Here is a 13464-nt window from a genome sequence, read left to right on the forward strand (position 1 = left end):
CCGAACCATCAGTTTAATAAGTCACAGCTGCGAAATACTAACGCGAATTCTTTACAGACGAATGGAAAAACTAGTAGAAGCCGACCTAGGGGAAGATCAGTTTGGATTTTTTTAGAAGTATTGGAACACGTGAGGCAATACTGACCCTACGACTTATCTTAGAAGCTAGATTAAGGAAAGGCAAACCAACGTTTCTAGCATTTGTAGACTTAGAGAAAGCTTTTGACAATGTTGACTGGAATACTCTCTTTCTAATCCTGAAGGTGGCAGGGGCAAAATATAGGGAGCGAAAGGCTATTTACAATTTGCATCGAAACCAAATGGCAGTTAGAAAAGTAGAGGGGCATGAAAGGGGAGCAGTGGTTGTGAAGAGAGTGAGGCAGGGTTGTAGCCTCTCCCCCAATGTTATTCAACCTGTATATTGAGCAAGCAGTGAAGGAAACAAAAGAAAAATTCGGAGTAGGTATTAAAATCCATGGAGAAGAAATAAAAACTTTGAGGTTCGCCGATGACATTGTAATTCTGTCAGAGACAGCAAAGGACTTGGAAGAGCAGTTGAACGGAATGGACAGTGTCTTGAAAGGAGGATATAAGATGAACATCAACAAAAGCAAAACGAGGGTAATGGAATGTAGTCGAACCAAGTCGGGTGATGCTGAGGGTATTAGATTAGGAAATGAGGCACTTAAAGTAGTAAATGAGTTTTGCTATTTGGGGGGCAAAATAACTGATGATGGTCGAAGTACAGAGGATATAAAATGTAGACTGGCAATGGCTGGAGAGCGTTTATGAAGAAGAGAAATTTGTTAACATCGAGTATAGATTTAAGTGTCAGGAAGTCGTTTCCGAAAGTATTTGTGTGGAGTGTAGCCATGTATGGAAGTGAAACATGGACGATAAATAGTTTAGACAAGAAGAGAATTGAAGCTTTCCAAATGTGGTGCTACAGAAGAATGCTGAAGATTAGACGGGTAGATCACATAACTAATGAGGAGGTGTTGAATAGGATTGGGGAGAAGAGAAGTGTGTGGCACAACTTGACTAGAAGAAGGGATCGGTTGGTAGGACATGTTCTGAGGCATCAAGGGATCACCAATTTAGTATTGTAGGGCTGTGTGTAGGGTAAAAATCGTAGAGGGAGACCAAGAGATGAATATACCAAGCAGATTCAGAAGGATGTAGGTTGCAGTAGGTGCTGGGAGATGAAGAAGCTTGCACAGGATAGAGTAGCATGTAGAGCTGCACCAAACCAGTCTCAGGACTGAAGACCACAACAACAACAACAACTTTGTGATGACGAGTACGTAGGTGCAAGGCCATATTCCCGGCGTAAGTAGTACAAAGTCTCAATAGCAAACCAACACACTCTCAAGTTGATGCGATCTATCCAGGCCGCCTGCTCTCGCTCAACTGAGCAGAAAGCAGAGCGGTATTCGTTGAGCTCTACAGCGGCGGCTAGAGGGCGCTGTGGTCGGCGTAGCTCGTCCGCTCTCTTAGTGCCGACCTACGAGAGTGCACCTACAGAGTGGGATCGGAACTATCGATACCACATCCACAACTGTGGTTCCTCCCTACTAGCATGCTAGGTTTCGGCACTTGGAGGCTCCTGTATGTTGAACGTGATTGTAGACTCGAAGAGGTCATGTTACTGGCGCCCATGTTGAAGTTCAATGCTGGCAACACCCTATGATACGGTGTTGTTGGAAGGCAGTCAGTTTCTCAATCAGTAGATGGTAGGCAGTGAGCAGCAGGAAGTTAGTCAGATGAAGACCATCATCTCAAGTATAACTTTGCCTAGTTCATAGACTGTGCTGAACATCTAGGACATAGATTCACTACAGTATTGTAATCATAGAATCGAGTGCTATTATTGTGAATGTGATCGATCTCAATGACCAATACATGATGAGAGTTGGAACACTGGATAATGTAAATTGGACTAGCATGAGGCTATGATGTTAGGCTTGATTTGTAATGACCACATGTGTTCTTCCTATTCTAAACAGGCTGTTAACTGCTGTGTCAGTTCCTTGCTACGTGCTCTTGTGTAAAAAATAGAGTTTCTTGCACCATGTCCTACAAGTTGACATTTAGGCTTGTCTCACTTGCTTTGCATTTCCGAAACAGTCTTGTTTCTGATGAATGTGTATTCGCACTCGGTAGATGGTCTCGTAATTGGGGAAGGCATGATCCACTTGACATACTGGCTCACTGCCTGCTTCTGCCTGTATCTCTGGCATGACATGAATTTGCCTGTCGCAATGTTAATCAGTTTCAGTAAAAATTTCTAATTTCCTATCCCTTACTATTCTGTGCTATAACAGTATCATGGCAATCACAAAGAATCACTTTCCCCAGCCGCGAGGGATTAGCCGAGCGGTCTCAGGCGCTGCAGTCATGGACTGTGCGGCTGGTCTCGGCGGAGGTTCGAATCCTCCCTCGGGCATGGGTGTGTGCGTTTGTCCTTAGGATAATTTAGGTTAAATAGTGTGCAAGCTTAGGGACTGATGACCTTAGCAGTTAAGTCCCATAAGATTTCACACACATTTGAATATTTTTTTTTTTTTGAACACTTTCCCCAATGCAGGCTGGGGCGTTCGGAAAAGCAAGGATCAACCCACATATTACCACTGCTTGCTTTCTCGTTTCGTAGTCATTCACGCAACTCTCCTCCAAGATGATTATGTGCCTCAAGAAGTCATCTGGACTGGTCTTATTCAGCTACAACATGTCTGCTGCTGCCTGAGATCGATAGGATTTTTGAGTGAATGTGAGCAGTAGCACAACCCAGTCAGCGTCGTGCTTTGTCATGTTAAAAACATCGTTGAAGTTGTTGAAAATGCATTCACTATACGTGCTTTGTAATACTGCAGTCTCCGAGCACCATGGTCCCTTTTCTTTTGCGTTTGCCGGTCCCTGACAGAGAGGTGGTCTGTCACTTAGTTCGCCATCATTCAGCCTTGTTTAATCATACTGGAGGCGCTTGTGTCACCTTAATCATTTGTCATTCGATCGTCTGACACAAAATATTGCACAGTACTCCACAAACGAGCTATAACATTTTGATTTTCGTTTTTAAACGTGTGCTACAGCACTGTGATGCCGGCGTTTCACTGTGTACTGGCACTGTAAACACACAGGGTGTTTGTTTCAACTCGATAGGACTAAATATCTCGAAAACGACGCATCGTACGAAAAAAATGTTCGAGGTGAGAAGTTAATATTAGTAAAAGGAACAACCATCTGTCCTACAACGGACATCTCCCAACCAACTCTCCTGTGTGGGTGGGAGTCAGCTTTATATCTTCAAATGGGAACCGTGCATTTTTATTGCATATTCTGATTATTCCCCAAAAGTGATGTACGGTTTACTCAAAACATTGTTTCCCATTCGTGGTACATGGTGTTGTAATAAAATAAATACAGGGTGTTTATACATGAATATCGGGGTTTTAACGCTTTATACTATTTATTATATTAACCTTACAGTTGTAAATGATACGTCAAATGAAAGAGCAACTCTAATAGTACACTCCTGGAAATGGAAAAAAGAACACATTGACACCGGTGTGTCAGACCCACCATACTTGCTCCGGACACTGCGAGAGGGCTGTACAAGCAATGATCACACGCACGGCACAGCGGACACACCAGGAACCGCGGTGTTGGCCGTCGAATGGCGCTAGCTGCGCAGCATTTGTGCACCGCCGCCGTCAGTGTCAGCCAGTTTGCCGTGGCATACGGAGCTCCATCGCAGTCTTTAACACTGGTAGCATGCCGCGACAGCGTGGACGTGAACCCTATGTGCAGTTGACGGACTTTGAGCGAGGGCGTATAGTGGGCATGCGGGAGGCCGGGTGGACGTACCGCCGAATTGCTCAACACGTGGGGCGTGAGGTCTCCACAGTACATCGATGTTGTCGCCAGTGGTCGGCGGAAGGTGCACGTGCCCGTCGACCTGGGACCGGACCGCAGCGACGCAAGAATGCACGCCAAGACCGTAGGATCCTACGCAGTGCCGTAGGGGACCGCACCGCCACTTCCCAGCAAATTAGGGACACTGTTGCTCCTGGGGTATCGGCGAGGACCATTCGCAACAGTCTCCATGAAGCTGGGCTACGGTCCCGCACACCGTTAGGCCGTCTTCCGCTCACGCCCCAACATCGTGCAGCCCGCCTCCAGTGGTGTCGCGACAGGCGTGAATGGAGGGACGAATGGAGACGTGTCGTCTTCAGCGATGAGAGTCGCTTCTGCCTTGGTGCCAATGATGGTCGTATGCGTGTTTGGCGCCGTGCAGGTGAGCGCCACAATCAGGACTGCATACGACCGAGGCACACAGGGCCAATACCCGGCATCATGGTGTGGGGAGCGATCTCCTACACTGGCCGTACACCACTGGTGATCGTCGAGGGGACACTGAATAGTGCACGGTACATCCAAACCGTCATCGAACCCATCATTCTACCATTCCTAGACCGGCAAGGGAACTTGCTGTTCCAACAGGACAATGCATGTCCGCATGTATCCTGTGCCACCCAACGTGCTGTAGAAAGTGTAAGTCAACTACCCTGGCCAGCAAGATCTCCGGATCTGTCCCCCATTGAGCATGTTTGGGACTGGATGAAGCGTCGTCTCACGCGGTCTGCACGTCCAGCACGAACGCTGGTCCAACTGAGGCGCCAGGTGGAAATGGCATGGCAAGCCGTTCCACAGGACTACATCCAGCATCTCTACGATCGTCTCCATGGGAGAATAGCAGCCTGCATTGCTGCGAAAGGTGGATATACACTGTACTAGTGCCGACATTGTGCATGCTCTGTTGCCTGTGTCTATGTGCCTGTGGTTCTGTCAGTGTGATCATGTGATGTATCTGACCCCAGGAATGTGTCAATAAAGTTTCCCCTTCCTGGGACAATGAATTCACGGTGTTCTTATTTCAATTTCCAGGAGTGTATTACCAAGAACCTTATAAATGTTCAATGTGAGCACCATTTATCACACGGCACACATCAAGTCTATAGCCGAGTTCTTCCCAAACGTTGATAAGTGTGTCTTCAGTGATTATAGCGACAGCTGCTTCAATCCGGTTTCTTAATTCAGGGAGGTCTGCTGGTAGCGGAGGCACGTACACACGATCCTTGATGAAGCCCCAACGGAAAAAATCACACCGCGTTAAGTCAGGTGAACATGAAGACCATGCAAAGCAAGCCCTGTCATTGGGTCCCTTGCGGCCTATCCAGCGCTTGGGTACACTGAAGTTCAACCAACGCGTACTTCGCTATGCCAATGAACATTTATAAGATTCTTGGTAAAACTGTTTGAGTTGCTCTTTCATTTGGCATATCACTTATGACTGTAAGATTAATGTAATAAATATTATAAAGCGTTAAAACCCCAATATTCATTTACAAACACCCTTATTAAGTGGGCCGTCTTTCTATCAAGAACCAACTCATTTGATTCTACAAGTCATTTACGATGTTAATCTTATCCTTTGTGTTGTAACGCTTGATACTGATGTTTGAAGTTTCTTTAGTATCGAAAATATAATTCTACAGTACAGAAATTGAAATATATAGCAAATAAGCTGTTAATATGTTCTCTGTTCCCTACGGGATTGATTGTGGTGAGTTCCCAAACTATTGGAATGCTTGATTTCGGCGACGGCCCTCAAACAACGCCATCAGGGTGACTGATTTCGGTGTATGTTTCCATTGTAATGTACCCTCTCCTTCCTACTTGCAGCTATTGTTCTCATCAGTCTTTTGTGAAAATTTGAGAGAAGGGAAGCTTACAATAATCTTTCTAGTTTACTTAGCTTCTCATGTTGAGTTGCCTCCAGTTCTTCTTGTCTAGGGATCTGACTCTTGAAGCTGAAAGTATCACATTTTTAGGTACTCACGGTTGGATTGATCTACATAAATGTGAAGATTGTCGTTACAGAATGTTTGATTTTAAGTAAATCTATTTTCCACATTTTATGATACAGTCTTTTGATTTTTCACATTAACAAAGCCGAAATTACATTGTTGACACAAAATACAAGACTACGTCCGATAACATCAGAGACATGCTTATGACCATCACAGTCTGCGGAAATAACGATATTCCAAAGGGTTAAACAATTTTTCTTAACAAAGTAATTTCTACTAGTTTCTGTTACATTATTGATTTCGATTATTATTTTATAAATGAATCCAGAAATAAACGTAGTAACCGGTACAGTATTGCGTAATTTATAGTAGAAATTTTAAGTGTGCCAATTGTTCGTAGTTTCAAACATTTCTAAAAAAAAAAAAAAAAAAAATTTAACTGTAGATACAGAACTAGTACTTATTGATCGAGACTAAAATATTTTATAAAATAATTCGTTTTCATAAATTTTAGCTTGAAATACAACATATTGTGTATAAAATTATATGAAAGTTTTCAGAAAAGCAACTGAGATATTACTGACCAGTCCAAAATTCGAAGAATTATACAGTTATCGACAACTACTGTTGAGGAAAAGTAACGCTAGAGGAAGATGTCCCGTTACACCATCAAAACGCCGTAACCCTCGCACTGGCCGCTTTGCGGCTACCGGCGGAATACAAACCGCAGGCATTGTATTAAGGTTCAAAATGGTTCAAATGGCTCTAAGCACTATGGGGCTTAACATCTGAGGTCATCAGTACCCTAGACTTAGAACTACTTAAACCTAACTAACCTAAGGACATCACACACATCCGTGCCCGAGGCAGGATTCGAACCTGCGACCGTGGCAGCAGCGCGGTTCTAGACTGAAGCGCCTAGAACCGGTCGGCCAAATCGGTCAGCTATTCTATTAAGGTAAACTATCCATAGAGTGATAGTGACATGCGCACCTGCTATGAATACTCGCCGAAATCACGCGCCTCAGTGGTCTATGGCAAAGGGACCTACCAAAATAAAGCATCCCGACAGGAACAGAAAACTATTACGTACGTCCATGTCGTAGTTGCTGGATCACGCCAAATTTAGTTTCCCACCATACTGGAGTGTACAATCAAATTTTCAACACTTAAGTAAATTTGGAACATAAATATCAATCGTTAGAACATAAAGCGGTACATTTACATCGTAAATGAAATGTTTGATGGAATGCATAGGTTCTTAATTTCATAAACAGGAGCACTTGATATTTGTCAATTACAGCGCTATCTACCACAAACGGAAAGCAATGGTTTTGTAAAGCATATGTATTTTTTGCCGTAGAATTCAAATATATAATAAAATGGGGAGTTAACATTTGAAAATAGAAAGTTGGTTAGCAGGTAGCCAGCTGTAGTACAGACGGATGTCCCCTTTACTAATATTAACTTTTCACATACAACACTTTTTTCGTACGATGATTCGTTTCCGAGATATTTAGCTGCCTCAAGTTAAGAATTAACAACGCGTGTACCTGCAACTAAAGAAAATATTAATTACATAATTTTAGCTTTTTCAGAGTTGAAACTTTACGATTAGCCCTCGTGTTAAAGACAGTCTATTAACACAGGTGAATCGTGGCACAGACGACATACAGACTATGGTAACCTGACCCGATTTATGGTGACAACTTTCTTACTGGTGCAACAAGCCCTGTGCCAATCCTTTGAAAATTGGCGAAACAGAACCATGTTTCTAAGTTGACGGTTGTGTAACCTGTGGTGATTTTTCAGTTTATTTGTTTAATTAGTTGTGACTCTTTGCGGAGACTGTCCGTTACGAAATGATTTCTCAGCAGGACTTGACGTATAATTTCTCTGAAACGTTTCGTCGTGTAGAAAGTGACTCACGCTCAGTTCACAATGCATGCATATCGGAGTTTTATCCTAGCAGCCCGTACAAAATGCATCTCAAGTTAAGGAAATGCAAACATGCCGCCGCAGGTGCCCACTGTGTGTAGCCAACACGTCCTAATGCTTTCTCGCTGTAATACAGCCGTGCCAGTTGCAGACTTAAAAGAGTAAAACATCCGTCATGGTTACAGGGCTCCTACCTGAAAAATTTCCGGAAACTAAGAAATAAAACGAAAATAACCTGTGCAAGGACCTGTCAGCGGCAGAGCGCAGCCTACCTTACGTTATGTTTTTAAAAACAAATGTGTTTTGAATTACAAAACTTTCTAAGAGAGAAAAGAAAAGAATATAACTAGTGAAAAAATTCAGTCCAGTTTCCTCATTGAACTCTCGCATCAGTCTACAAATTCTTACTGTTTGTCATAAGTTTCTTGTGTCTATCGAATTCTCTTCTTCGACTCTCAGTATCCAATCGATCTCTTCCAGTCTATGTCCAGCGTCTTCCTTCTACCTTTCTATCTCTTCTTCTCTCTTCCTCCCAGTCTATTTCCTTCACCATACAGACCCCTTTTTCATCTTTCTTTTTACCTCTGTCCTTATATCTCTCTCAGCCCCTTCCTTTCTGCTCCTTGTATCCACATTACACCTCCCACGTTCACACACTTTTTCCCTTTCTTTCCTTTCTTTCTCTCTTCCCCCTCTCCTCTCTCTCTCTCTCTCTCTCTCTCTCTCTCTCTCTCTCTCCATCTCCCCTCTCTCTCCCCCCTCCCTCTCCCTGCCTCTCTCTTTCACACACATACTATGTCCCCCTTCTTTATCTTGACAGTATTTTCCCTCTCGATGCTTCACCCTGTCAGTATTTTGCTCATCTTTCCTACTTTCTATCCCTCTCTTCTCTCGCTCTCTCTTGCTCTCTCCCTATCCGTTCTCACCCCTCTCTCTTTCTGTTCCTCTATCTCTTTATTTCTCTCCTTCACACATCGCTGCCCCACCTCACACACACATGCACAGGCTGTGTTACCTTCTTTACCTTGACATTTTTCCCCTCTATTTGTACATCTCTGCTGCTTCACGCTGTCAGTTTTTGCTCACTTTCTCTCCTTCTCTTCTCTCTTTCCCTGTCTGTTCTTGTCTTGGTATTTTTGATCTCTTTCTCCGTCTCTCTCTCTCCCTTTCCCCTCTCTCTCTGTCTCTCACTCCCTCTCACTATATCTTCCTCTTCACCCGGTCAGTTTTCTCCTTCTACTTCTCTCTCTGTATCCCCTGTTCTGCAAGAGTGCCAACAAGTGATCGGTTGTTCGATGTAAAGGTTTCTATCGGTGTTTCAGTCGCCGGTGTTCTGCTACTGCAAGAGCGGCGAGACCGGGCAGGTGGCGTCCGCCACGTGCCTGGTGTTCTCGACGCCTCCAGACGACGAGGCGGCATGGTCAGCGTTCCAGTCGCAGCCCGGCATCCGCACGCTCAGTCTCAACGTCCGCGGTGACGGAAAGCTCACCAGGATGCCAACCAGGTGAGCCATCACCAGCTCCCCACGGTCCCCTACTTTCATTGCACTGGCCCAACACAGGTCCCACCAATACACTGCTTGAATCCGGTCAGGACCCACATAACTAAAAGGTAAGCTTTGAAACAAATGCTCAGTTTCCGAAGGTCGTTCAATAAGTAATGCAGCGCATTTTTTTCTCGGCCAATTTCGGCTGGAAAATATGTGGAATTATTTGTGAATCATAATGGAATTATCTCGGTTTGGACCGAATAGTTTCACAAAATTCCGCTCTGTGGTGACATTATTCGAACCTTAAAAATGGCATTCCAAGCAGAGATGTGCCATTGAGTTTCTTTTGGGAGAAAACCGAGGCATCGCAGATATTCATAGTCGCTTGCGGAATGCATACCTTGTGGTGAACAAAAGCATGTTGAGTCGGGCGAGGTGTCATCTCCACAAGGCCGCACATTCCTGTCCGGTCATCCGAGTGGCGACAGGCCGAGCACGGCTGTGACTCTTGCAATGTCGGAACCTGTGGACACTCTCATTCGAGGTGATACACAGATCACAATTACAAACCGCACTGCCCAACAGGACGTCTCTGTTGGTAACGCTGACGCACTCGTTCACCAGTTGGGGTACTCAAAGGTGCGTGCCCGCTTGGTTCCTCGCTGGCTAATAGAAGTCCATAAAGAGCAATGGTGGACCATCTTTGCGTAATTTCTTGCACGGTACGATTCTGATCGTGACAATTACTTCTCTAACATCGTCACATGCGATGAGACATATGATTATCATTTCGAACCGCAAACAAAAAGCGGCAATCCATGGAGCGGCGCCAAACCACTTCTCCTCCAGAGAAAAACTTCAAAGCCGTGCCCACAGTCGGTAAAGTCATAGTGACTGTCTTCTGGGACTCTGAAGGCGTTATTCTGTTTGATGTCCTCCCTCATAATGTAAGTGCAAAGAAAACTGAAGAAACGACTTTAGCGTGTTTATCGCCACAAAAGTGCATACGAACGTCTCTTTCTACAAGACCTCACCAAGGCCACACACAAGATTGCACGCCCAAGTGGAGCTCACAAAAATTCAGTGGACTGTTCTCTCTCATCCACCCTACACAACGGATCTCGCACCTGCCGACCTTCATCTGTTTGGTACAATGAAGGATGATCTCCCCACAGGAAGCAAAACGTGGGTTATGGAGACGTTATAGCTGCAGCGAAACGTTTGCTCCGACGTCGACCAGTAGAATGGTATCATGCTGGTACACAGCCCAACCCAACAATAAGGTGGCGTAAGACCGTCACATTGAACGGAGATTCCATTGAAAAATTGTATTTTGAGCCAAAGGAGTGAGGAATAATATTGCACATTGGAATCCTGTACAAAACCAACCTGTTTCTTCTTTTTTTATATAAAGAAAGGTGCTTTACTTATTGAGCGCCACTTGTAGCTAGATCGTCTCCATGAATATACGAGGGTTATTCGTAAAGTAAGTAACGATCAGTCGCGAAATGCAAAATACTGTGAAAATCTGATGAAGATTTGCACAGATGCATTGAGCACTGTGTCTAGTACGTCCGTCTCCCACCAAGTATGAGCGCCTGGCGAAAGATTTCGCCTGAAGCTATGCAATCCACATGACATAACTGTCATGTGGTTCGTTCCACACGACAGTTCTCGGCCGCACTCAGCAGGGGCAGTGAAGATGCTCCTGCAGCGTTTTCTGTGGGAAGTGTTTGATCACCCACAATACAGCCCGTAATTGGCTACCCCTGAGGTTCATCTCTGCTCAAAGGAACCGCTGGCTAAGAATATTTCGACACAGGCAACGAGCTGAAGTCCAGAGTAGGAAATTGTCGAATAGCACTGGTGGCTGCCTTCTATAACGAGGGAATAGAAAGGTTGATACAACGCTACGACAGATGTCGGTCCGGGGGCTGTGTAGAGAAGTACCTGGAAGGTGTAGCTAACCGTTGCAAATAAAACAGTTTTGATTTTCACTGTGGTTTCGGTTTCACGACCTATCGTTTCTTACTTTCTGAATATCCCTCGTAGCTACCAACTGCCAGGTTTCATTTCTGAGGATTTATAGAGTGTATCCCTCTACCCCATAACTATACTGGACTCTTTGTTTACTAGCGACAACCTTTTTGTTAGAATTATTACTTTCTTAACATAAGCGTAATTAAGTGCATATCAAATTAACCTCAGAGTTTCCTGGAAAAACGTGTTTCACAGATCGTTTATGAGCTGTTTCACAGTGGGACCACTGCTAAACCAAAGAGTTCACCTTTAGTGGTACTCTCCACATCACTTATTACTTCTCATGCATTTTCCAGTACAACATACCTGAGCATCCATTTTGGTACGAGGGGACACTTTTTGTGCTATACAATGCACACCTTTTTATGTTCATACTACTGGCGTAAATGCTGCATGATTGACGTGTTTAGTCTGCACAGAATATGGCTTCTGACAGAAAATGCGTAGAACGTGGTCACGCAAAAAGATTTCCGGTGTTTGGAGAAGTCGCTGTGTGAGTAGTGGTCGGAGGATAGCTAGATAACGGTGTACCTGACACTTTCAGTAGGCGCAATGGCTTGGGTAGATGAGTATCATGCGTTTGTCGCGGAGAATTATATTCCTGATGAAGATTGTTAGAATACTACTCAGCGAGAATTTCACATCGGTACGAATTTGGCAGACATGATTCTGTTACTTTTCGATTTTCCGTACCAAACTTTAGAACGTCAGGTTCTACAGTGGAAACGTCCGTCCAGAAGTGCTCAAAACATTCACCACTAAAACATTCATCTGCTCCGTAATTTTCTGCTAGGAGTGTAAGAAGAATCCTGCACAAAAAAGTTCACATACAGCCACATAGAATGATGGTTACCCAAGAATAGAGAGAGAAATAGAGTTTGGAACTGGCAGAACTATGTGCGAGGAAATTCTTCAAAACATTTGCCCTGGTTCTGTTATGATTTCTTCTTGTGAGGCCCACTTCCACCTGTCAGATACTCTAAATAAACAAAGCGTCTGCTACTGGGCAACAGAAAACCCTCAAGAGTTTCACCCACGACCGCTTCACAGCCGTCGTGCGACAGTTTGGTGCGACTTTGCTGAATTTCGTGTTGGTTTCCGTATTTTTTCGAATAAGAAGGTGTAAGGGTAATTCAGATCTCTACTGTCACATGATGGAGACCTTCTTCCAATCTAAGTTAAACCAGTCTGTTGGCGACCATGAAGAGGGAGAAGCCTGGTTCCTACAAAACGAAACCACAGCTCACACCTCTCCATATTCTCTAGAAATTTTGAGAGTAGTTGTTCCTAGACATCTTCTCTGTTCAGGAAAGACTTCGTCAGTGTGTCAACAATGGAGGACGTAATTTACCGAACACAATTTTTAAAACCAACTAATGTCGAATGAAATAGAATTTTTTGTTCACAAATGAAAGTGTTTTCTCTGTATCTTTGTTTGTTTGTAGCTACTTCCTGAAATGTGGGATGCATTTTTGTAGCATTTTCTGCTTTACTCTTGTAGTTGGCGTAGAGTTCGGTGCTCCACAATCTATAAAATGACAGCGACTGTAAAGCCTTTGAGACGCATTCTACCTTCGACATCTATTTCGCATACCACTATGCTGGCATTGACTACTTCCACATCGAGAAAGTGCCACATTATGCAGTGGAACCATTTGACCTTTCATGGAAATGTGTTCTGTCTATGCAACTAAATGAAAGGCAGTTTGTTTTTGGCCACAAGCGTTTCGCATCTTTTACTAACGAAGCATCTTCAGTGGCCTGTGATACATGTTTATTTCCATAATAATAATTAATGTGTTATGTAGTAGTTACAACTTGATATTATGTTACACTTGTCATCCTATTTTTCAGATTGGAAACAACTTTTGTAGCGCGAATATCGTGATATTAAATTATCGTTTGGTGTTAGTTACTATTTCCAGTGTTGTTATTCCATATTAGTCCATATGTGTGACCCTGCAGATTTTTTCATTCGGTCCTCATGCTCCATCTGGTCGATTTCTTTTGTTTCCTCATGCACATTTATTATACCACATCACTTGTACTTTTAATTGTTTGATCTGCATCTGAGTGTTTACAGAGTGTACTGTTGCCAAATGTCGATGTGTGTTTATCTTCTTT

At 43.9% G+C, this 13464-nt stretch overlaps 1 protein-coding gene across 3 annotated transcripts in view; it reads left to right on the forward strand.

Moving 5' to 3' along the window:
• Positions 1 to 13464, forward strand: part of LOC124551002 (connectin-like) — a 750563-nt gene that overhangs the window by 672982 nt on the left and 64117 nt on the right. For all 3 annotated transcript variants that reach the window (XM_047125840.1, XM_047125839.1, XM_047125838.1), the window contains one exon: positions 9134 to 9315. In XM_047125840.1, the coding sequence (XP_046981796.1) occupies positions 9134 to 9315 (182 nt within the window). The remainder of the gene's footprint in view (positions 1 to 9133; positions 9316 to 13464) is intronic.

Source organism: Schistocerca americana, chromosome 9 (genome assembly GCF_021461395.2).
Source record: "Schistocerca americana isolate TAMUIC-IGC-003095 chromosome 9, iqSchAmer2.1, whole genome shotgun sequence".
NCBI classification, from domain to species: Eukaryota; Metazoa; Arthropoda; class Insecta; order Orthoptera; family Acrididae; genus Schistocerca; species Schistocerca americana.